General features: G+C 36.5%; 1 protein-coding gene across 1 annotated transcript in view; it reads left to right on the forward strand.

Moving 5' to 3' along the window:
* STK3 (serine/threonine kinase 3) overlaps nucleotides 1-25,678 on the forward strand; it is a 120,330-nt gene that overhangs the window by 44,137 nt on the left and 50,515 nt on the right. The window contains exons 7-9 of the mRNA XM_063390368.1: nucleotides 9,435-9,572; nucleotides 10,311-10,436; nucleotides 21,377-21,569. Coding sequence (XP_063246438.1) covers nucleotides 9,435-9,572; nucleotides 10,311-10,436; nucleotides 21,377-21,569 — 457 coding nt within the window. The remainder of the gene's footprint in view (nucleotides 1-9,434; nucleotides 9,573-10,310; nucleotides 10,437-21,376; nucleotides 21,570-25,678) is intronic.

A 25,678-nucleotide genomic window follows, 5' to 3' on the forward strand; every position in this document is an offset into this window, starting at 1 on the left:
TTGATTTCTGCTGGTGGTCAGCTTTTGCTGTCACGTGTGCATCTGCTGCCCTTGTAAAAGGTGAAGTAGGAAACAGCAAACACTGTTGAAAGGCATTGTTCTTTGTATTTCACGTTTCTTATGGTCATTCTGTTTCTGTACCTAGGCTGACCAAACATGATAATCCTATTTTTTTTTTTAACTTTATTGTTAAAATTAATTTTATATGAGCACAGGGCAAATGGGAAGGTAGTGATGGTGGAAAAGATCTTCAAAATACATGCCCAAATTTTGATCATGAAGTTCTGAAACTGTGTTTGTCTGTATTTATTTTGGAATAAAACAACAAGTTCTGAAACTTCTTGGGTAGTTTATTGGCAAGTTTCCTACAATGTAACCTGAATATTCCTTGTTAAAAATTAAACTCATTAGCTTCTCTTTGGTTCTTTATAGACTTTGTCCCTCTTTGAAGTGGCATTGAATATGGTGGGGACTGTTACCATATCTCTCACTGTAGTTTCCTCCTCTTTAGACTGAGCAATCCTAACTGGTTCAATCTTTTCTTCAGAGTGTGTTTAAGTATCTAAGCATTGTAGTTGCTCTGTTTCAAACCATCTTCAGTTGGTTCACATCTCTGAAAGTTTGATCCCTGAAACTGAACAAAAAACTGCTGCTGGAGGTCTAACATACCCCAAATAAAGGAGAACTGCCACATATTTCTGGAATGCCTTCTTTGATTACTGCTGTCTGTGGTTATGTCAGAGATTGCACGTTTAATGTCCAGTGAGTTTACTGCAGCTTTTTCTCACAAATGTAAGTTTCTCACTCCTTGATTATTCTACTAGTAAATATAATTGCAAATGCAGTTTTTCCACGTCATGTCTCATTAAATGTTAATATGTCTCTGGATGTAATCATTGCCTCATTTTCTCAGAAACTGCAAAAAACAGTGTGGGAAGAAGAGAAAATACTTTTTTATTGAAGTAAGCTCTATTATTGGAGTTTTCTTGGAGGGAAAGTAAGTTTCATATTCTGGTAAAACTTGGAACCTTCTAGGCATTATACATATGAATTTTCAAGATAGTACTGAATTGAGAGTAAAACAATCTGTGGTGAAAGAAGACTAAATTAATCACAAGAGTATTCCCCGGAGTCTGTCATACAGAGTGCACTTTCTGAGCCATTTCTTTGTTCTGTAACTGATAAGAAAGTAGTTCAGTGCCAAAAAAAAGAAAAAGTTGTTCAGTTTCAAGTTCATGTTCTTGATCCCATGTGTTCTGTGGAGGCAGTGATAGCAGCAATTATGTCATAGCAGGATGCTTCTGCCTGAGAGGTACCAACATTCACGAGGACATCTCTTTTGATTCCTGGCCACCTGGGTGGCTGGGAGATATCCTGGAGGCAGAGTTGCCTAGCTCTTCAGCAAGGATCTGTCATAATGTGTAATTTAGTCTGAGAGACTCTTTGAAGTGTTGAAGTTCTCTGTGAGTTTGAATAGAATTGTCCATTGCCCTGAAGTGGCCCCATCTCTCTGTTGCGGTGATTTTGATTTCCTTACAAAGAGGAGGTGTTTCTCATCACTATCAGAAAGAAATTTTCTCCTATACAACAGTGTTAAAAAATACTTGTTTTTCCAACTCTGTGTCTAGTAAAAAAATTACTTAGAATTTTAAACCACTACAACAGATACTTCTTTCTAAACTAAAGGTAGTTTAATATCTATTTATGTTTTCCTGTCTCAAGCCCCTTACTTGCAAACACTTCCTCCCCTCAAATTAAAAAACTCAAAACCTTAAAAACCCCAATTACATGTATAATGCATGCAGTGCACCCATCTCTCTCCTCTTGGTAAAATGGACCTTGCTCACCCAGTGCTGAAATTGAGGGTACTATTCAGAATAAGAATAATGAAATAAATTTCAGCTCATTTAGTTTTCCTTTTGGTGAATGAAATTATTAGAAATACTGTCCTAGATGGTGTCTTAATGCTGCAGTCCCTTTCAGCTGTTTGAAACGTTTGGTTTTTTGTAAGACTTGCTGACTTTGACTTTCTTGTTTTCCACTAGTGCTTGGATTTTTTTCAGCCACTGAGGTTTTTAATATTTTTATGTCCAAGAAGACTAAAAATGCGTAGAATTGTAATTATTGTGGATGTGAACTTTCAGTACAACCTTTTCAATAAAATGTTTAATACTTACTCTTTTTAGTACCTGTGAGGGGTTATTTGCAATTAGGTCTTTTCCTCTGAAAATTCCTGTATATATCAATTAAAATTCAAAACTGATAGCTGACTGGGTAGTTTAAGCACAAAATCTTGAGTAGCCTGAAATTATTTTTGTTTTCACTTGAAAAATTCACTTATCTAAAACACTTGCCCTCCACACTCCAAAAAAATCCCTAAGAAAACAACAAAAAAACCCTGTGAAGCCAAAGAAGGGTTCAAAAACCTTAATGAGATTGCAGATTTTTCTATGCTTTATTTTTCATTTCTACAGACTTTGAAAAGGCAATTGTTGTCCTGCTTTCAAGGATTTGAGTTGAAGGCGGGGGAAGAATTTTGAGGAGCAGGTTGCTGACTGTGTCCTCTTTCTGTTGAAATGTCACCAACATCAATGACTTGCACCTTGCAGATGAAATGGGAACTCGAAGATTACATCCCTAAACTGAAAGGACAATGTTCACTTGAATGGCAGAATTCAGGAACATTTGGTGTTGAAGAGCTAGGTTCAGGAAATCAAAATAGCCCTGCTGAATTGGGTAGAGAAACTGAAACTGTTCCATTTCAAAATAGAAGATGGAAAATTGGGACAAGATAATAGTAAAATGCTACAGGCAAAAGTAATGAAGAGTTCTCCAAATATTATTTAAATATGTTAGAAGAAAACCTGGAGGCATGTTGACAGGTCTGCTGGGGTTGAAGGGAGAAGGAAGAAGCAAACACAAGGAGGTCAGTGCAGATAATATCAAATATGTTTCAATATCAAAGAAACAGAGTTCTTTCTTTACATTCAATTCCATGAAGTCATTTGTTAAGTAGCTTTCAGATATCTTTGGATTGTACAAGTGATGGGTTAGAAGAGTTCAAGAAGCTTTGAAAAATGAAAAAAAAAATGGATAAACTTGTAAATTAATTAACTGGCCGTAAGGCAGTATGGTGAGGTGATAGTTCTGGGAAAAGATTGGTGGTAATAAATAGTTTTGTTACTCATCTGACAAAACAGTTTGATAATGAACAGGCCTATATGCAGATGGCATGATCCTTTTAGCTGAGTTAGCAGGGAGAACTTACTCTTTGTCTTGATAATTGCCTAGCAGCCAGTACAATAAATTCTGTCCTTTAAATATACCAGTGGAGGATATGGTAGAAGTTTAAAGTAAGAAATGTGATGGGATTTAAAGATCAGTTTTTTAAGCAAATGCGTTTAAAACCAGTTATAAAAGACCCCAAACTGAATGAACTTGTGGCATTAGAACACTAAATTGTTTGAGCTGTTGTCATATGACAAATAATCTGTAATATTCTTTTCAAATTTAAAGCACTTTTTTAGAATCAAAGAATATGTCAATTTGGGAAGGACCCATAGGGTTCATTAGTCCAATTCCCACCTTAGTACAAAGAGTAAATTCAGAGGTGAATCTCGAGGCACTGTTCTGTTGCGTGACGGTGCTAACAAGGCAAGGGTTGATTCTTTTCAATAGATTTGCAATTGCACTTACTATTGCAAAATGTTTGAGATCGGTATCTTTACATTCTTGACCTGTTGTAATGCTATCAGAATGTTATGAGCTTACTAGCAATAATAAATATACAGGCCAATGTAAACAGCTTATCTTTCAGTAACCCATCTTTGCTGTTAATCATGAGAAGAGTCTTTCCATTATGTATCTATTCTCTGTGTTTATTACTTTACATCTTAAGTGAATCATACTTTGATTTCAATATCAAAGGTCATTATTCCAGAGGGAAGCTTTTGACAGTAAATGGCTGTTAAGCCACTGGTAAGAGCTGTGGTTTATTTTATTTAGTTTGAGTTTTTTTCCCTATGGTTTTTTATTTTATTTATTTATTATAATAAATAATAAATAAATATAATAATAAATATTTTATTTATTTATTAAGTGCTCCTAGTATTACTATATGTAATTTTATAATAAAATAATTTATATGTAATTTTTAACTTATGTAGTATTGTGTACATGGTTTAATCAGTGGCCATTACTAAAAACTATAAAAGTAAGCACAGTAGAGTTGAATGTTAAATGTTGTAGGCTTGACATTAGTCTGAATTTAGGCTTCAGGCTCTGCCAGTGTCTGTGTGAAAGGCAGATGAGCAACTTTCTCGTGTTAGCCTGAGAAATCTAAAGGAGGAATTCAAACAAACCTTGGGAAGTGAGAAACCATCCGCAGGTAGTGTTTTTCCAACATGTTTACTAGAAGGAAATGTTTACTAAAGAGTGTAGACACTAAATAACCAATCATGTTCTTTGTAGCGAACTACTCTATAAAAGTAGAATTTAGAAGAATAAAGTTTGCTCTCATCTTTACCATCATAGAGAGTCATGCTGTTATTCCTGTGCCGTCCGAAAACCGTAGCAACAAAATGTCACACGTATTTTCCCTCGTGAGGATGAGAAATTTTGTGTCATTTATTGTTTGTCCAGAACTTCTCTGAACTAAAGCTTCACTTGTCCCTTCCTGCATTTAATCCTGTGTTGATAATTCTGTAAGAATCAACTTGGATCAGGTATGTGATAGATGTCTGTTGGAACCAGACCTGTTTGTAGTTCTGCACAAAAGGTGTGAGTACACTAGGTGATCTTCATCAACATCTGTGTTTGCAGATGGGAGAAAGAAGCAGTGATTTTAGGGTGCTTCTAACAAAGAAATCTATTATCTACTGTGAAGCAGATTATGAACTGACTTTCTTGACTTTAAACACATGAGGTGTTGTTCAGTAACTTTATTTTTCACTGTGTTGCAATATTGTCATTCTGAATTAATAAAAACAAACAGAAAAACTCCCCAAAAAGCCACACCAAGAAAACATGCTCAACAAAGCAAATCCAGTGTAGAACCTGCTAGTATTTTACCCTTCTCCATGCTGATGTTCCATTTTCAGACAGCTGATGAGTTGTGTAACTGATTAATCAATGATTTAGTATTCTTTTTGAAGGCTGTTAAGAAAGGAGGAGGGAGGTTCTATGATATGTATCACAAAGAAGAGAAAACTGTCTTTCAGGTGATTCTTTGTTTCTGAAGTTATTAAAATTTTACCGTACTCAATATTTGTTTGCCAGACTTAAACAGGTTTTTGCACTCTGAAATATGCTACTGAGTTTAAATGTGTTTTGGTGTTTGTTTCCTACAGTAGATTGCTAGACTAAGTAGTATAATTGTGGTTCCAAAAACTATGAAGTCACAAAGTGGTGTCATGTATCCTTACCTGTTTATAAAAAGTTTTTCACTGTAGATTCTAGCAATGCAGCTTCACAGCATGAAAATTATAAAATCACCACAGTACAGAAATCTTTGTTGTCCTCTTCAGTAGTATTTATGATAGTGGCTAGGTTTTCTGCTTTTTATTACAAGTAACTTATTTCAGCTAAATAATAGAGATAAGCTATTCAAGGGACTAAAAGCCAGAAGACATGGTACCTCCACAAAATTGCTGTTGATCACTTAATGTGTTCGTGGACTGTGTGAAATACAGATATATTACCCTGACTGACAGGAAGAATGAGCTGCAAGGAATTTCTGATTAGGAATTTCCATGTGTGGTATATGAGCATCTCATTTTTCTTTTGGCGTTTCCTAATTCATCATCATCACCATAATTACATTTTCACGCCAATAAAATTGTCTGTAAAAGAATCTTCATAGAAAAAAAAAACCCCTCTGTTTTCAGCCTGGACTTAATTTAAAATACTAGGCCCTTTAAGAGTAATAAAAAGAAAATCCTGGGCTGACTTGTGCAGTTCTGCTCTCATTTGAGACCTGGTTCTCAGTCTGGTATTCAGCTTAATTGTAACTGCTGGTGATTGAGCAGGGAGGTGCTACCAGGCAACAGGTATGGTAGAAACTGTGTTGGATTGTCCAGTGCCCAGTTCAGAAGTGGCCCCAAAGCTGCCCTGGATGATTTTATCTTCCCCCCATCTTTTGTCATGTAGTTTTGTCATAAGTTTCACTGCAAGGTGAAGGATTTGCCTCCTTGCAATTTGTGAAAGAATATTCCAAGTAGAATTGGGTTCAAGGTTCAGGGGGGAAGGCTCAGTTCAGGACAAGTTTGGAATGAGCTGTATATTACAGGCAGGTGAAGACAAACACAGATTAAACTGATCCTTGTTGCATCTTCAGAGATTTCTTTCTCTTTTTAAAGATGATTGAATGGTTAAAACTGAAGACTGAGTCACACAATCTGAACCTTTGGTTGTGTATTTGATGTGTTACTCATGTAAGATTTGTCAGTCTATCACAGGAGTGTAAGGCAATGTGGAAGGTGATGTTGATGGTGGGAGAGAGAAAAGAATCAGTCCCAGCTATTTTATGTCAGAGCCTGCCTCCTCTGTTAAATAATTTCCTCCTAACATTTCTTGCAGTTGGAACTGCTAGTTCAGCTTGTGTAATTGGGTGGATAGTAGGTTATATTTGGTGTTTCTTTTAAGCACCATTTGCCTAACACTGGCTGTATGAGCACTGTCCTCAGCCCCACTGTGAGAGCTACACTAAAGCAAATAACTGTGAGAAACTTCCGAGAAAATTACAAGTAGAGTGGAGGTAAAAAAATACTACAAGTAATAGTTTGGGGAAGCACAGGGACTGGAGAAATCCAAGGTAAGATGAAAGAAGCATGAAAAAATCCCAAGTATTTCCTGCTTCCATTGGCACCCAGAGTGTATGAAACAGTTTAGTTTTGTTTTAAAATAATATATAGTTATTTTAGGATAGAAATGACCTTTTTGACAAGAAGCGGAAGCAAAAATGAGAAATAAGTTCCTGTCAGATAAGTGTTTTGTTTTTATTCTTGGAGATTGGGGACTAGCTTTATAATTCTCCAGTGACTGCCTTGCAAGCCTCTTGGAAGGAAACAAGGTAGTTGAAAGCTAAATCTTGGACTGTTTGGAAAGAGGAAAGGAGCTTAACTTTTCTGCAGAGAATTATGCAAGCCAAAATTAGGTAGCAGAGAGGGAAGATGGAATGGAAAACCAGAATTTTTAGGTTGGTTAATAGAATGTAGTGATGACAGCTGGAGGGAGAGGTACTCTCTAGCAAGTGTATGGCATAATTACCAGGCTGGACTAAACCTGTGGAGTAAGTAATTTCTGTATGTTTTCTTGTACTACAAAAATGTGCTTGATTTTTCTTTTCAGCTAATACAGCTCATGTGACATAGCAGGATTTTTAAAAGCCTACAGTTTAAGCACTACACAGATATACATATTTCTGAAGTAGGTATTTTCAACAAATGTACGAAGCATAAGTGTGGATTTAAACCTCTAATACTTAAATATCTCGCTTTGTGACTTTTGTTGTCTGGCATAAAAGAATAATTCATTAATTCACTCTTCCATCTCATTGTCCTTTGAGAATGACTAAGAAGTCAGTTCTTTGCTGTGGTTCTTAACTGCTGTGTATTTGATGAAAATAATTGGCCAAGGCAAACATTTTTCCTAGACCTGTGGAGCTGAGTAGGACTCAGTCACTTATCTTTGCTTACCTGGGGGGAGAGGTCAGTGTTTATGGTCAAACAGGAGGTACCCGCTTTGACACCACACACAGGAGTTGGGAGTCTTCAGTTACAGCTGTGTGTTTTCAACAGCTACTGCAGAGCTGCCTGTTAAGAGCAGCTGAAGAGAAGATCAAAAGTCATCAGTTCAAAGTTCAGAAGAGATCATTAATTTCAAGGACAGAAACAGCTGAATTTGTTAGCCACTGCTTTTTGCCATAAGAACTTTACTTGTACTGACAGTTACCTTGTATCACAATGAAGTAGATAAGGCCAGTTCCTGAGTGCCACGCTTCCTATCTGAGTCCATATACTTGTTTGGCATGGCTGGCCACTGAAAATATAAAGCTGCTGTTGTAGTATACATTTTTATTAAACAAAATGGCAAGTTTTGTAAATATTTAGGTATTTGAATTCAAGCAACTATTCATTACTGAATTAATTTTTCATTAACATGTTATTAAACAATTTTTCCGTCATTTTGCATGGATTCCACTTTCCTTCAGAATATGAGAAGAATTTTCTAATAAGGGTTTGAATGAATTCAACCAACTTTCAAGGCCAGTCAGACTTTTTTAGAAGCTATGGATAAAATGTCATTAAGTTCTCTCTGTCTTCTGCCTATGTTTCAGACACAGGCTGAAGCTTCTAGTGCTTCTAATACATTAAAAGTGTGCTAAATCAGTTTTTTGCCCCTTTCTGAGTTTGTATTTTTGCCTATGCTTGTAGAAAAACAAATGAAATGAGTTTGGAAACTGTGGTTGAATGCAGCCTGGGTTTAGAAGAAAATAATAGCCTGTTTTCCTTGTCAATAGACCTAGTTCTGAATAGTGTGTTGCTATCATGTGTGAGTCTGAAGGGATGATACTGGATACATTTGTTACATACAAAAGTTCAAAAAATTTCATTAGTTTGCAGTAGTCTGTCAGAGTTGTATGGCTTTTTATTCTCTCTGCTACAAGTGCGTATTTTTAATGGAAATAATCATATTAAAATGGCACAATATATATAATCTTAAATAGGATAAGCTTTTTTTTTAATATAGAATGAATTTTTTCCCAGTTGAAAAATCTGTCTGATATGGGTCTCAACAGGAGAAATTTCTGTTATATAGGTAAAACGTTGCATTTTCAGTTTCATGTAAATTCTCAGTACTGTAAGGCTAATTACTTGATTATTTTACTTATGTCATCGTTTAGTGTTACCTTAGGTCTTTTAGCATATGTATCTAAATCTTACTTGGACAAGCAAGTTTTAAAGCTTCATCGGATGAATTATGAGTGTAAAAGAAAATAGCAATCCTCCCCAAATTTCCTAAGCAATTCTCAAATAAAACTAAATTTACTTAAGAGAGGAGAGGGTGAGCTTGGCTGTTCACAGCAACTTTATATGTGTGTTTAAACAAGCAGCGCTGTCTTTTCTGCTAAGAATTTCTGAAAGAATATATCCATCTCTTCAGATTGCTGAGCAGCAGTAGATGAAATGACTCTTATGCTCAATGGGGTATAGTTTAAATAGAGCAAATCTAATGGGAAGTAGTTACATTAGTAGCAGATGGATTTACTTTCTGAATCTTGATCTGAGTAGAAATCCTTGCATACTTAAAATTTGTCTTCCAGATTCTTAGCCTGATAAGAAATGTGGATAAAGCAATTTCTTTTTTTTAACTTGGCTTCAGCTGCTGTGGTGATGTGTTTTGTTTAGACTTGCTATTGTTTGATTTTTATCTAGGCTATTTTTATGATTCCTACAAATCCCCCTCCAACCTTCCGGAAGCCAGAGCTGTGGTCTGATGAATTCACAGATTTTGTGAAGAAATGCTTAGTGAAAAATCCTGAGCAAAGAGCTACAGCAACCCAGCTGCTACAGGTCAGTATTTAGGTTACTGAGGAAAAGCACATTTTATGTTTGGTATTGGTGGGGTTTTTTTTTTGGTTTTTTGATGGTTTTTTTTCCTTTGTTTTGGTTTTATGTATTTTGATTTGGGTTTTTTTTTGTTGTTGTTTGTTTGTTTTTGGGGTTTTTTTGTTCCCTCAAACCTAAAATGTTGTGAAAATTTGTAAGGGAAAATTTTATAATAACTATTATGCCTTATTTTTTTTTCACTTTGTAGTCTTTTATCTGTCAGCTCCTGTATCGCTGCCCCCACTTTATTTCTCTTGCTGCTTCGAAAAATTCATTACTCATTAAATAGTTTAGGGCTAGTTCTTGCTATTAAAATTGGATCCTTGCTTTGTGGTTAGAGGCCCTCAATAGATGTCAGGATTTAGAGAGGTGTTCAGTAAAAGAACTGAACCCAGGTTACCCCTCTGTGTGGAGCACACATGGGATATGTTCAGTCTTTCCTTCTGGTCGTGTCAGACTGAGCGGGTTATAGGTGATTGATTACATTTCCCAAGGCTTGCAGTTATTAAAAATAATTAAAGTTTTAAGCAATTAAAGCAGTTGAAATATGCTGTATGTTGTGTTGGTGTAGATTTTGCTTATTGTGTAAGGTACGATACTGTTTATCACTGAAATCTGTGGTATTGAATAGGACTTGTAATAAAATCTGAAGCACAACTGCTGAAATGATACTACATATTTTAATAATTTTTTTTTCCCTAGCATACATTTATTAAGAATGCTAAGCCAGTTTCAATTTTAAGGGACCTGATCACTGAAGCTATGGAGATAAAGGCAAAGCGACATGAGGAACAGCAGAGAGAACTAGAAGAGGAGGAAGAAAATTCGGTGTGTACCCATTTTTCCTATAACCAACAATACTTTACAGATAAGTTGCTGGTTTTCCCCTACTTCCTGTAGTTGTGTTCAAATACTACTTTTTTTTACCAGTTTTCTGTGTGGTTTTAAGCCTATGAATTCTGAGTGTTCCACTCTTAATTATGAGTAATGTTCTATAAGCCAGCTGTCAGCACTATTCCATGAAACGTCTAAGTAAAAAGCTTTTCTAGGAAGTGGGAAAAGTAACCATGTCAACTTCAGCTATTTAGACTAACATCAAAACCCCCAAAACTGTTTAAGGTTCTACTTTCACGGGTGGACTTCTAGACAAGTGGTTTATTTTTCAGTTCAGGGCACTTTATTGGTGTTTGTTTGGGTTTTTTTGATTAAGTCTAATACCCAGAATAGTTAACGATGACACTCAGTAACAGTGATTGCAGTGTGGTTTGAACCAAGTAACATGAAAATGGTGATGGCACTTCATTCTTCAGATGACATTGTCAGCATGTGTTTGAGGAGGGAAGCAGATTGTGTAATAAGTAGGTTGCACTTAGAATTGTTTGGCAGTGTTAAGGATAAATCTGTGTTCCTGGCATTATTACTCTTTGCTACATAATTTATTTCAGGTTAGTTTTGTGCAATGCAGCAGAATGTGCTTCGAAGAAGTGTATTGCCAGACATAAAATGTGTGGTCATTTAGGGTTATTCAGAAAAAGCACAAAGAGAAGATAGAGACTGGAATGTTACAGCTCTGAGCAAACAGAAAAGAGCAGTGCAGTAAATGTAGTTTGTCCTGTAGCAAATGGTGGAATCCTTGTTACAGAGTGCTATGTGATAATCTATATAGAGGAATACTTTCCAAGCAGATTCTGTGCAATCTTTTGTATCTCCAACAATCAGTGTGGTTGGCTGCATTTTTTTTTCTGTTTTAAGAGTGTGTTCTAAAAATATTGATATCTTGTTTTTGTAAAGGTGATTTACTCTGAATTGTACTTGCTCAGTCAGTAATAAAAAGGCATGGAAGGTTGAGATTATTTTTTTTTACATTAGGAAATTTTCCTCTGTGACTTGACATGCAGAGTTCATGTTTGTAACTTGATTTATTGAATAGTTGATTTTTGAAGAGACTAATTTATTACTGACATAAAAATCTGATATTTTTACTAGCTTGCTTTCATCCATACTATTGCCTTCTGAACTGGAGGTGTTTAATGCTTGGGTAATGTTGATGTCTTTTGCATTAACCCAGAATTAGTCATGACATCTGATTACCTAGTCTGAGGTTCAGATCCCATTGCCAGGCACAGCTGAGGATGTGGTGTACACCTCCCTCTCCCACTACTCCATGGAAGGGTGTAACACAAGTTTGGTTCACCTCAACTGAGGCAGCATTTAACAACTCCTCATGGTTCTTGCATAGGTACAGAAGTCAGAATGTAACACTGCACTCCCCACTCTGCCACCCCCCACACTCCTTCCCTCCATACTTCCCCTCATTTACTGTTCAGTAGAAGAGAACCTCAAATCCAGGACAGGGGCAGCAATTTGTTACTTGTTTTATCACTGTAGTAGTTTGGAATTCTGCCATGAGCTCTTGTGGTGTGCAGTAAGGGAACAAGTCATGAGTAAAAAAGACAGCAAGAGTCTGCTTGTCAGTAGGTATAGGAGATAAGTGCCTCAGAGTAGTAACAGGAGTATCTTTGATTAACAAGACTGAGAAAACAGAATCAGAGTGGTTGAGATTGGCAGATACCTGCTGAGGTCATCTTATCCCATCCCCCTACTTAAAGCAGGGCCACTGAGGTTTGGCTGCCTGGGACCATGGCCAGACAGCTTTTGAATATCTCCAAGGAAGGAAACTCCACAACCTCCCAGTGTAGCTCATGCCAGTGCTCAGTCACCCTCATGGTACAAAAAGTGTTCCCTGACGTTCACAGGAAACCTCCTTCATTTCATTATATGCCCATTGCCTCTGCTCCTGTCACTGGGCACCCCTGAAAAGAGCCTGACTTCATCCTCTTTACACCTGCCCTTCAGATATTCACACATACTGATGAGGTCTGCTGTGAGCTTTGTGTTCTCGAGATGGAGCAGTTCCAGCTCTCAGTCTTTCTTCATGGGACAGATGCTCCAGTCCCTTAATCATCCCTGTGGCCCTTTGTTAAGTCTCTCTGGTGTGCCCATGTCTCTCATACTGAGAAGCCCACAAGTGGAGCCTTAGCAGTGTGGAGCAGCAGGAAAACATTGCTCACCTCCCTGCACCTCCTGGCAACTTTGTATAATGAAGTGCCTGATTTTTTCTAATTAGCCGCTTTTGTTAAAAGGTTGGTTTGCTCTTAAAAATGACTCATTACTTAAAAATGAGTGCCATTGTAATATATGGAAAAGCTAAGGCAGTAATTTTTTTACTTACACTAGTAGAAATTTAGGGGCTGTAAATCATATACCAGTGGATGAGCATCAACAAACTCAGAACCAGAAGCCAACCTCTGCTTGCAGAAGTTGCTCTTCAATGTAAGGCAGAAGGTCAGAGCAGTTGGCAGCTCAGCATTTGCAAACCTTGAGCAATTGTCTTTTGTGATCATGATGTAGAAGAGTTCAAAAGGCCAGCCTTGCAGAGGATGAGAGGCTGCCCTGCCTGCAGTTGCACAGGATGTGAGAAAAGAAGAAAGGTTTGAAGACTTCACAGGTGAATAAGGGAAGAGGAAAATTTGAGACAGAGCTGATTTTTCAGTACTGAAGAGTGACAGAATAGGAGGAAGCCATGAAAGTGGGCTTGTGAACTAGACTAGTCAGTTCAGAAAAGAAAGGTAGTAGAAAGAAGAGCATGACTTCAGCACACTGAAAGACAGAAGGGGAGAAATTGGACAATGAAGCTTTGTAGTATTTCCTTGAGTGAAGGGATCACTAGATGAGACTTTAGGATGACTAAAAGAGGAGGATGAGAGAGTCTGGGTAAAAACTTGAGCAATATGTTCTTTCAGAATGCTCTTATCATCTTTTATTGTATGATGTTATGTACTTCTTTTTATTTTTCACTGCAGATGCTGATTTCCAAGCTGTAATTGTTTAACTAATATTAATAATACCAAATGATTTTTACAGGGGCTGCTAAGAGACATGCAAGAATACCTTGTAATGGACCAAAGGATGTCCAGGTGTTTTTGCTGTAAAGTTTATATTGAAGAATTAAGCATTTCAAAAGTTTTCCATTATAAAAAGATCAAGTAAAAGAAAGTTGTTATACCTAAAATAATTATGTGTATTTTTTTATGCTACTGAGATTTTTTTAGTTCCCTGAGTTTTCACACAGTTTTATGATTCAAGAAATAATCTGTGATAACATTTGTAGTTAGGATGAAATATTTAACAGTTGTTAAAACTGGTGGTATTTGGTAGTGACTTGTGCTATCAGTAAATGTATGTCAAATCATTTTGTATTGCTTGGTAAGCCTTGAGTGAAAAAAGTTTCAAAATACTTAGCTTTAATAAAAAAAGCGAGGGTACAAGTGATTGAATGAAGAATATTGATGGTGAGGTGAGAAGGGATTTCCTTGCTGACAAAAACAGTTTTTGGAATGACCTGTGAATATCTTCTGTGTGTCACAATGCAGAAAAAAAATTGTTCTGGACTGGTTTTAATAATTGTTTGGTTATAATACAGACGTCCTATGTTTTGCAACAGTTTCAGTACAGTACATCATTGTAAGAAATTCGAGATTCATTTGAGAGATAACACCAGAATCTTGTCCAGTTTCTGTCACCAAAGATTCTGATCCAAACTAGGAAACAGCAGCATAAACTTGTAGCAGCGCCTAGGGGGGCCTACAAGAAAACTGGAGAGGGACTTTTTCCAGGGCATGTAGTACAGGAATGATGGCTTTTAACTGAAAGAGGGAAGATTGAGATTAAATATTAGGAGAGGGCGTGTAACACTAGAACAGGTTTCGCAGAGAAGCTGTGGATGCCCTTTTCCAAAAGAGTTGTAGGTCAGGTTGGATGGGACTTTGAGCACTCTGATCTAGGTGAAGAAGTCCCTGCCCATGGTAGGGGAGTTGGAACTAGATGGTCTTTAATGTCCCTTCCAATCCAAACCATTGTGTGATTCTTTGAAACTGTTACCATTTCCTTTTCAATTAAAGACATCTGTAAGGTGTTTCTTGAATGCATGTTGCTCATATACCACACGGTGGAAAACTCCTGAACAACGTGTTAGGTGTAAGTAAAGCCTGAACTAAATGGTATTTTGATTTTAGTTTTTTAAGCATACTAGGCAGAGGTTAATCAATGGACCCATAAGTTATTAGAGGAAACCAGGATAAAAATCTGGAAGAATAAAATGAAAGCATTACAACTTTTGTGTTTGTCATTTTAGAAAAAGAAACAATCCCTCAAGCCCACACTTCACTTCAGAATTGTGTAGAATTAATAACAATAAGCTCAAAGGCTGTGTCTTTCATTTAATTTGGAACTTATTTGTGGAACTGCTAGAAAAAGAATAAACCAATTCTTTCTGCACTTCTGAGTGCTTACCATTTTCCTTTTGGAAAGGGAAGGCAGATAATATGAGTGTCAGTTTGGTAGTAGATGAGTCAGCAATCCAGCATTTGGGGATAAAGATAAATAACCCTTAGACATTCTTCCTCCTTATGAATCAGTTTTACAAAACCCTGTAAGAAATACAGGGCTGCTTGTGTGTAGTTTGCATGACTACATGATCCTGTAGTTGGAATGATAATACAGGTCTTGATAAGTCTGCTGTGATAGCAACAGCCCTAAAAAGAGTTAACGACAGTCCCTGTGTTACCTTATGTAGTAGCAGTGACAGTAAGTAATGCATTTATTTCTTCATATTTTAATATCTATAAATGTTTTTAGATTGTGTGTAGAATTGGAGTCACTGTTCAGTTGCAAAGTAATAGCCACCTGGCACTTCAGTTTTGAAAAAGAACACCTCAAAAATGTATTCTTTCCCAGTCATACTGCTGTAAAGTCCTCAGTGCAGAAATGCAAAAACAGACCCGAACTTTGAGAATGCATATTTAACAACATCTAAAAGCAAGAGCAAATATTGGTGTTAGTGTTAAGTGGAATCTATTGATGTTAAAGGTCTCTCATGGGCAGTGAATTGAGTCCATATACTATGGAAGAAGAATGGTTTCAGTTAACCTGGCAGGGACTTGAATTTATTGATGTAACCCCCCAAGAATTTCCTATGTAGATAGTAAGCAGTTCTGCTTGTTACTCACTAGTACGTGATTTGAGACTCATCAAGAAGAAAGGTGTAAAATGTTCTAACTGTGAAGTTTTTTATGTTAGGAGACCTGTTTAACCCTAGCAGGTTACATTTGAATATGTTTTTGTGCTTTAATACCTTCTTAAAGTCATATATTGTATAGTAATGGGCACTCAAGTTAAAAGTAAGTTGCATAACTGGAAGTAGACTGGAGTGTGTGGATTTGAGAAATAATCAGATGCAAAGTCTTGACAATTATGTAATTAATTTTCAGGGTCAATTCAGATAGTTGTCCTTTAAGTCACATCCCCAAAATTGATTCTTATTTCTCTTTTTCACCACCGTCTGTAAACATTTTATAGCATAAGAAGTTGTCAGTTGTAATATAAATATTTTTTGCTATTCAAAACTTTTTATTATAGAGGTGTAAATAAATGCCCAGGTTGAATAGAGTCTTCATGTCTGTATCCTTCCTGAGAGATACAATATCATTATAAATAGTGTGCTCAGAATTGATTTTATGCCTGTTATGAGAGCTGCTCATGTGATGAGAATGCCTTGTGACAAACTGACATGTTTTGATAGGTGCTGAGGTAATTGTACAGGTTTTTTTAATTAAGCAGAAATCGCAAGTGTTGTGTTCTACAGAAGGTTAATCCCAATATCAAAGTTTAAATGTTAGTTTAGTCATTATGAGACATGACCAATCTCTTCTCGTGCATTTTTGGAAGTGTGATGTGAAGTGGATGCTGGGGCTGGGCAGCTGCATTATAGGAATGTAAAGTAACTCGTTGCCTGGCAGCTTATAGAAAACATGTCTAAATATTTGTTTCTGTGGACCTTTAAAGGAATGAGCTAACAGGCAGTTCTCTGTATGTTTTCTTTTACTTTTTAATGCCACTGTGATGTGAGAAGCATTTAAGTCTTTTAGAGTATTAAATCAAGAAATTACTACTTCAGTGATCCCCTTTTTTTGCTTGGGCACTTAGTGGTTGACAGCTATCAACACTGAAGCCAACTGTCAATAATCAAATGTTCCTATATGTATGAGTATTTATTTATTCATACAAAAAGTTATTTGGTCAATCCTATATTAGTTATGAAAAGTTGGAATCTATATTTTGAGACTCTTAAGTATTGCTGTAATTATTCCTTTATATTTCAACAATATTTGTAGTGCTGTTATAAAGAAACTAGAGAATCAGATGAGTTATTCTGTATTTTAAATCTGATACACTGTGCTGGACATTTCTGAAGGTTTTTGTATTTGCTTTCATGTTTCTTTCATGTGTTTGCATGTATATATTATAGCTATACCTGTCTACATATATACATATATAAAATATGAGTGTTAAAACTTTCTCTTTCCCTGCCATTTTTTCTTCATGCCAAAGAACACTTGACATATGTGTTAATTAAATTCGGTTACAGTCCTTTAGGTGTCCAGAAGTTAGAAATATAGCATATTGTTAAAATCCGCAGCAGTGTGGAGCCAGAAACTGGTTATAGGAGGAATAAACGTGAGGAGGTTCAAGCACGCAGCAAGGCATCATTACCTGGAGGTAGAAAACAAGCTTGAAGTGCTGTTTTGTGACAGGTATCTGTTGAATGCAATGGGATTTGGCTGTGTGCTGAAAGTTAAGTTTTTACCTGTTTTACTGGTGGGTCTAAGCTTTGTGTGCTCAGTATTAATCATATACTCAGGTTGAAGTTTGGCTTTGTTCATTAGAAGCTTTTACAAAATCCTTGTGCTTGACCAAACTATATTATGTGTTTATATAGCTACTACAGTGCTTTAAAAAAAGATAGCTATGACTGCAGCTACATTTTTCAAAGGTGATGATGAGGTGTTAATAGTAAATGAAATTATTTTACAGGATACTAAATTTTGCCAGCATGTGAGTAAATCTTCCTTTAATACCTTGCAGCCGAGTTGGCTGTCTTTGCTGCCCTCTAGTGGTTTTTTTACATGCCAAACCACAGGCAGAGAGATTTTAAAGGTAACTGCTGCCGTATTTGCTTCTCTTGTTTATCAGTCTTCGTCCCTACTGATGTTTAAAAGGCAGCAGAAAAATTCATTAATCTTTATCACCCCCGCTCATTCACTTCTGTGATGATGTAGACTTAGGTATGGTCTGCTGGGCCAGCTTCTCTGAGAAAACTTCTTACAGGATGTGATAGTTTATTTTACAAGTATATCATGAAGTCTTGTGTGTGGTTTCTGCTGAAGTATTTTTGCATTTTCTATCCTGATAATCAAACCTCTGTGATTCCATTTTTATGGTTTAAGGGTGGATTTTAGTAATAATATATTAGTAAAAAAGGAGATCCAGAGAGAGTTAGTCTTATAGGATTGCAGGTTATTGCTGGTACTTTACTTGTACTTTACCTTATTGTGTTATTCTGAGTTTCTGTAGTCTATTGTCAATTCTGTAGCATTTCAAGAGATTTTAGAGTTCTAGCTTGTGTGCATCTTCTGTTGCTGTAACTGAAACCCCTTCCAAATGCAAGTTTGGTTGCTTATTACTTGTACACAGAGAGCAGCAGACAGTTTAACTCCAGAGCTAGTTGTTTTTATTGTTTGATTCTTGGATCTGTTTTCGTAAACAGTATGAGAACATGACACTTCAGCTTTAATACTTCTCTTATTTTTTCCTGGTTAAAATTGAGATTGTGTTTGTTTTTATTTAATCAGTGTGTTTACCTTTTTTAATAACAGATCACAAGTGCTACACCAATATTTATGTATTGTAAAGCATGAACCAGAATTTGTATGAAGGAATCACTTTCATCTCATGTAAATGTGCACTTCCATAACTTAGATCCACTGCATATTTTTATTAAGTTACCTTTTCAGAATCAGTGTAGTCTACTGCCATATTAGCTAAATCTCATATTTGTGAGAAATACTGAAATGACAGTTCTGGAAGCAATCTGTGTTAGCTACAAAATTATTCTGAGGCATGGACAGGCCACAAAGAAGTTTTATATTGTTCTATCTCAGTACATTATTCCTGATATAAGGAAAACACCATTCATCAAAGTTGTTGTGTACTTCTGTTTTTGGGACAACTTCTAAGTTGGGCCTTTTTGATCCTTAGTCTCCTAGGTGGTAGAAGATAACTGTTCTCTTTGCTGAGAGACAGTACTAAGATAAAGGCTTTTGGCACTCTTAGACTGAAAATGAACTGCTATTCTTTGGACCAAATCCAGATAGTTGATTTAACTGAAGAAATGAAAGATTTTTTTTTGGTAAAGTAGAAGTTATGAAAAAGTTTCATACTTGTACATATTGTTAGCCATCACTTTTTTTTCCCCACTAGCTTCTGCAATAAAAGTTTTGTGCTCCAGGAAAGTGTTTAAGTTCTTATTTCAGCTTAGGTAAGTTTAGGGCCATATGCACTGCAAGTGAATATTAATATCAGTCAACCTAGTCTGTAAATTAAGTGTAACTATGCCTTACACTCAGAGATTTGCCTGCCAAATCTGTAGTGACCAATAGGTGAAACATCAGTATGTTGTGAGTCAGTTTTATATTGTGTTGCAGTAGTGAAAGAAACACTTGTAGTTCAGTTGTTCTGGCACTTCTAAAATGCAATGCAAAACGATTTGTTTTTTCTGAGTACCCTTTGTAGAAGGGGAACTATGCAATTCATAGAAAACACTGGGGTTAACGGTAACATTTGGTGGTAGAAAGTAAAGAAAATTAAAGTTGCCACCAGGAGGAGCAGTACCAAAATATTCTCACTTTTACTGTCACAGTTGCCTAGTGCCATAGCTGTAAGCTGTCCATGTCTTTTCGAATATCACAATTTTTAGGCTACTAAATAGAAAGCAACTGAAAAAAAAAAACCCTGAAAGAATGCAAATGAAGAACTCAAGTATTTTTACGGATTGTAATCTGGAAAATAATTATTCTTTTGACATTTGGAATTTTAATTTAAACCTGTTTAGGTCTGTATTCTGGCTTCATTATGGTGTGCTGTTAGCCAGACTTTCTGTATCAAAACGAAATCTGTTTTTGTGTCTCTAAGTTGAGATGCAGTAGAATAATTTTCAGGAGCTGGTATTACTGCCCTCAATTTTCTGTATCTACCTAGCCCAGCCCTTATTGGAACAGGCACTCAGGCCATGTAGCTGGTGCACATGTGTCTGTGTAAGAGGCAGACTGTCTGCCATGCCAGGGAATGAACTCACTCAGTGAGAAACACAAAGTGTCAAACCTTGCAGAGGTTTGAGTCTGGGCTTTACTTTTTCTGGTCTCATTCTGTGTCTGTTCCTCTAACCCCTGCACGTAAAAGTCTCTCCATAGTTTGACATTTAAAATCTCTAAAGCAATGCAAAGATTTAGGAAAAAGGGAAAATTTGTTAGCGGATGAAGATTTCTTTTAATGTTACATATTACCCTGAACGTATTTAAAAGTCTTGTAGACGTGGCATTTAGGGGCATGATTTAGTGGTGGACTTGGCAGTGCCAGGTTAACACTTGGATTGATGATTTTAGGGATCTTTTCCAACCTAAAGAATTCTATGATTCTGTGTAGCAATAACATGTTATTTGTAAGAGGCAAATTAAAAAAAAACCTCAAGGGTTAACAGTCTTCCAAACGATGTAGCTAAAATATGTTGCTAATAAGGATAAAACTCATTTATCAAGGAACTCTAATGAAGTTTTGACACAATAGAGGAAATGGATGCATATATGGTTATAAAACTGGTGAAAGTAGCATTTGTATTTAAAATGTAATAGTTTGACATAGAATAACTTCAGAATGATAGATATTATGGCTTACATTTAATTAACAAGAATCAATAAGAACGTCTAAATTTTTTTTTTCCTTGAGTAACAGGTTTTATTCATATAGAGAATGTGTGTAGTCACAGTCCATCACATTACTCCTGAAATGCTGTGATGTTGTTTGTATAATCTAAATCAGATTTTGGAAACCAGTGGGATTTCCCATTAGTGTTTTCAAATATTGGCATTGCATATGAATTTCACGTTTCATTAACTGGATTGTCATTAGTGCTGTGTTTCAAATTCCTGGCCCATTACTGTTATCAAGTCAAAATGCTACTGTCTATCTCCTTGATATCATCTCCCCCAGACTTAGTGGGTAGATATGTGCTCAAGGGCTATTTTTATGTGTAGTATTAACAAGTTATTTACTCACATTATAACAAAGGTTTTAAAATGGAAGTAAACACTTGGAGTAAGTTGATTTTTTGTTTCTGTGGGGGACTTTAATTGCTTTAATAGCTAAATTGAACATAAGCCTGTCATCTGACATTACATTCTGTATGTAATGTCAGATGCTGGGCGTGATCCTAAGTTAGGGGTGTTCAGCACCCTTGATGACAGTCCCTTGCAAAACAGCAAAATCTCTTTCTGTAAATCGTGTTAGTGATTTTTGGAACCCAGAGAGATAAAGTGGGTCATGAAAATCACAGAAATAAAACTGAATGCTAATGCAAAGCGAGTGTGTGGGACATGTTATACTTACTCTGCTATGCATCTGTGAGAGAAAGAAGAGTTTTTACTTTTCTTTATATGGAAGTTTTTTTATTTTGTGATTTCTTTTAAAGTTTTAAACCTGGGAGTCCAGCAGTACAACTAGGTCACATAAAGATAGAAAACGAATCAATAAATGGTTGCACCTTACCTTTGTTTTGTTTAATGATCTGCTATGTTCTGGCAAATGTTTCCCCTCAGGATGAAGATGAGCTGGACTCTCACACCATGGTGAAGACCAGTTCAGAGAGCGCTGGCACGATGAGAGCCACCAGCACGATGAGTGAAGGCGCTCAGACAATGATTGAACACAACAGCACCATGCTAGAGTCAGACTTGGGGACCATGGTCATAAACAGTGATGACGATGAGGAGGAAGATGGGACCATGAAACGTATGTTGTTTGCTTTCTTCTCATAACGTGTTTTCTCATGCTGCATGACAATGTTGTATCTTAAAAGGTTTTTCAGTGTCAAGTTTTATGGTTAAAACAGGGAGAGAGGGGTATGTGTCTCACTAAGCACTATTATTTGTAGAGAAAAAGTTGACTATAGTGGGAGATTCAAAGCAGAAGCCCGGTTTTGATGCTTTGCTAAGTTCCTCTAGAGGACTCTCAAATTGTCCCTTGTACCGCTTGTCTCTGTCTCCTGTCCCACATACATTTGGACCAGTTCCTTGGAGCTAAACTGGTGTGATTATGTGAGAGGCTGCTGTTTCAGTGTGTCAGTGGTCCTGGGAATATATCATGGCTCTCTTTGGGGTCAGCAATCAGTAATATATTTTGTTGCAAAATCATTTTGTAACTCATGGTCACTTAGCAGATCTGTATTTTTTAAGCAAATAATTATCTGGACATTTTTTGGAATGTAATTCAACAATGGTTGATTTAAGTCAATGATCAAAAGATTGTTGAAACCTAACTAAAAAGTTCTAATTGATTTTGGGAGCAAAAATGTTATGTTTTGAATGTAACAGTACATTCTCTGTTATGTACTCCCTTTTGAGAGGGAGTACATAACAGAGAAAAAAATTGTGAACGTTTTTATATATTTAGATATAAAATGTGAATATATAAAATATTTTTATAAAAATATAACTTACATTGAATTATCCATAAATACACATTTTTAAAATAGTTAATTTACATACTTACTTTGCTGATATTCTCATTGTTTGGCTGACGACTACTGCAGATGGAGGTCCACGAATTTTAGTAGAATTATTGAAGCTTGAATAGGCAGCATCAATAGATGATTCTAACTCAGGCTGTAGCTGCCTGATTTCTTGAGGCACAAGGTAATGTTTAACTCCAGGCAGTTGCAGGGAGGGGAGGTTGTGGGGAGTTGTGTGTGTGTGTAATATAGAAAGCTAATCTCTAAAGAGTGGAAATCAGTGCCAAATAAATAACTTGGTAGTGTTTCATAGCAAATACAAAGCTGCATTTGTATTTGCATATAGATACCTGATGTAATTTGGTCAAGATTAGTTGTACATGCAAAGCAGAAACTTTTTGATGTATTGGGGACGTTGGAAGGAAAAGGGGATTTTTAGGTTTCACTTGTCTGGCTTTTTTGTGGTTTTTTTGGTTTTATTTGTTTCCTTTAGAACTCTCAGCTGTTGATTAAAAAAAATGAAAGGAGAAAGATAGTATGAAAAAATTTGGAACAATTTTTTTGAGTGGAAGCATTATGAATTAGGTTTAGTGCAGTTTCTATGCAGCTTGACAAATCAGTCTTCATAAGTAAGTTCTGTATGAGTAGTTTACCAAATTGCACCACACTATCCATGTAGTTTTTATATGTCCTGAGAGGAAATACCTGTTACTCTGCCAAACAGATCAGAAGAGAGGCATTGGGGTTTGCATTGCAATCTCTTAATCCATGTCTTATTTGTCTGCTGGGGACATTGCTTTTAAAATGTACCGTTATTTTCAATTTTTAATTGATTCCAGTAACAATCTATAATTAGGGAGCTGCCTTTCTACACCTTGACATTTGATCAGTATATGACTTTATCCCATTCTTCTTTCTTCTCAAACAAGAATAACCATGGGAAAGGTGACAGGTTTCCTTCCCCTCCCTCCTCTCCTGTAGATAACTGTCCTGAGCCCTGTAACTGCAGCAGAGCAAAGCCAGCAAACTGGAGGTGGTTTGCCTCATGACAAGTGATGGTTTAATCATTCAGCTGTCAGGCCACAGGTTTGGTTTCAGCACTTACTTGCTAAAATTTCTTGTGTTTTGCATTAGGCACCCATTATTTGCATTTTTTACATTAAAAACTAGAAATAATTCAAAAACGGGACCTTTCTCAGATAAAAATCAATATAAATTGTGTCCACTGTAGCTCGTCCTCTGGTTCTGTGATTGTTGTGCTCTTGGCTGAAACAGGAGCAATAGCAAGTTTCCTGAATAAATGTCACCAAGAAGGGACATAAAAATTCTTGCTGTCTCTGAAAGGCAGCCACAGATTTTGTGCTTCTTTGTACTCGACAGAGACACGAGATTTTGGAGATTGGTTGCTTTTTCCAATGTAGGTTTATAGGCGAAGCAGGCACTTCCTGGATGTTTGTGTGATTTGATTATAATCAATCAGAATGAGTACCTTGAAAGTGCTCTTTGATACTGCTGTATAATAGAACATTGCAAGCAACAAGCTTGGAGAAATAAACTTTGTAAACTGTGGAAGAGAGATTTTATTTCCTTCCTAGAGACACAAAATATTTATGACAAACTTCTTATTTAATTGCTGTTGTGTTTAGTTTCGTGTTTTGTTTCCTTCTGCCTTTTGTTTCCCTGCTCAAGGACAAAATAAGAAACAATAATATGTTTTTATTTATAAGTACCCATGCTTAGGGGCCTCTGGGAGCCATGACAGAAAATAACTAAAACCATATTTTTTTCACAAATAGGGAATTGTGCCCAGATAAAATTGGGATTTGGAACAAAAAGAGGCCCGTCCTCCTGCCCCAACATACATTATACAGTCTAGTAATAAACAACATTTATCCTGTCTTGCTTGGTATGCCTGTGCATGCTCTGAACAGAGACTCTGTGGTATGTACCTGGAAGGAGGAAAGAAAATGAAGAACATGGGAGAGCTGGGAGGAACTTAACTTTAGGAAGTTTAATGTGGAGTAAAGTGTGAGAATGATGGAAATATTCCTTCTTTTGGTCAGTTGCCTGAGTTTTACTTATTTTTGTGTAGAAGCCTTTTCATATGTCAGTGGAGAGTAGTGTTCATAGCAGCTTCCTCACATTCCCCTTGTGGTTTTCCAGCAAGGCTTAGTGTCAGGGCTTTCTGGTGCACCAAGACTACTTGTGGTTGTTCGGTTTTCTCCTTTTCAGTAATATTCTCTCTGCTTCTTTTTTGCCCTGTTAAATTCATATTTACTGTCTGCTTTGGGCTGGAAAACAGGTAGTCACTTAGTGCAGTTTGGGTTTATTCTGGGTTTCTTTTGCTTCAGACTTTGGTGAAGATACAGGTCTAAAGAGGGGTGGAAGATGATTGCTTTACAGCTTCTGACTCGTAGTGACAAAGCAGTATATTTTGAGGCAATAAAAAATACTGACAGGATGTTCACAGAAGCACTTCAGACAGGAGAGCCAGATCCCTAACTTCACCAGGCAGCTGAAAATGTTCCTCAGTTGAGTGGTACGAGGAGATCCACAGGATGTGGAAGGCTGTGGAAGCTCATGGCTTTTGGAAAAAGGAAGAAAGCTTTCCTCTGTAGATATGCAGCTGCAGAAGAGGTCCAGTGTCCTGGTAGTCACAGAGTGAAAGACTTACAGACTTTCCACTGGACATTTTAAACCCTCCACTCCACAATGCCAAACAAGCAAAATACCAGCACCCATGCCCTCTCAGGAAATTCTAGTGGGAGTCTCCCTTCTGTAGGAGATGGTCACCCTCATCTGCCAACCTTACTTGTTATCCAACAGCAGAACTTTTAAACTAGTTAAAGATCAATTTGATATTAATATAATACTTTTCTGTTGGAAATGCTTCACGGCAAAATAATTTTTCATGGAAGATGACAGCAGTTGAATTTTACCAAAACATTCATTAGAATGGAGTGCATTCCTCCTTATTTTGAAATATGTGTTGAGAATTATTTATTTGTGATATGTTTTTGAAACAGTGTCACAGAGTTGGTGTTATGTTGTTGCCTCATTAGTTTTATTCAGCATATCTCTTGGAAGAAACTCGCTTACGTAACTATTTGGGAACATTCCTATTGGCTGTCTTCCTATCAGGAGTATTGCTGGGGTAGAATGTGTTTTCAGCATCAATGGTGCTCTCTGTGTTTTATGTCTTACCAGCAGTTTCTGACTGTTGTTTTATTACGGCCTTTTTCCACAAGCTGTCTTTGCAGTAGGCAAGTTGTAGGGATGATAGGAGATAGATATTCTTAAATATTGAAGCTATGGAAAACATTTTTAAGCATGATCAATGTTTATTGAAAAGCAAATAATTAGAAGAACTGGAAAATCCAAGATCCTTCTA

Source organism: Prinia subflava, chromosome 1 (genome assembly GCF_021018805.1).
Source record: "Prinia subflava isolate CZ2003 ecotype Zambia chromosome 1, Cam_Psub_1.2, whole genome shotgun sequence".
Lineage (NCBI taxonomy): Eukaryota > Metazoa > Chordata > Aves > Passeriformes > Cisticolidae > Prinia > Prinia subflava.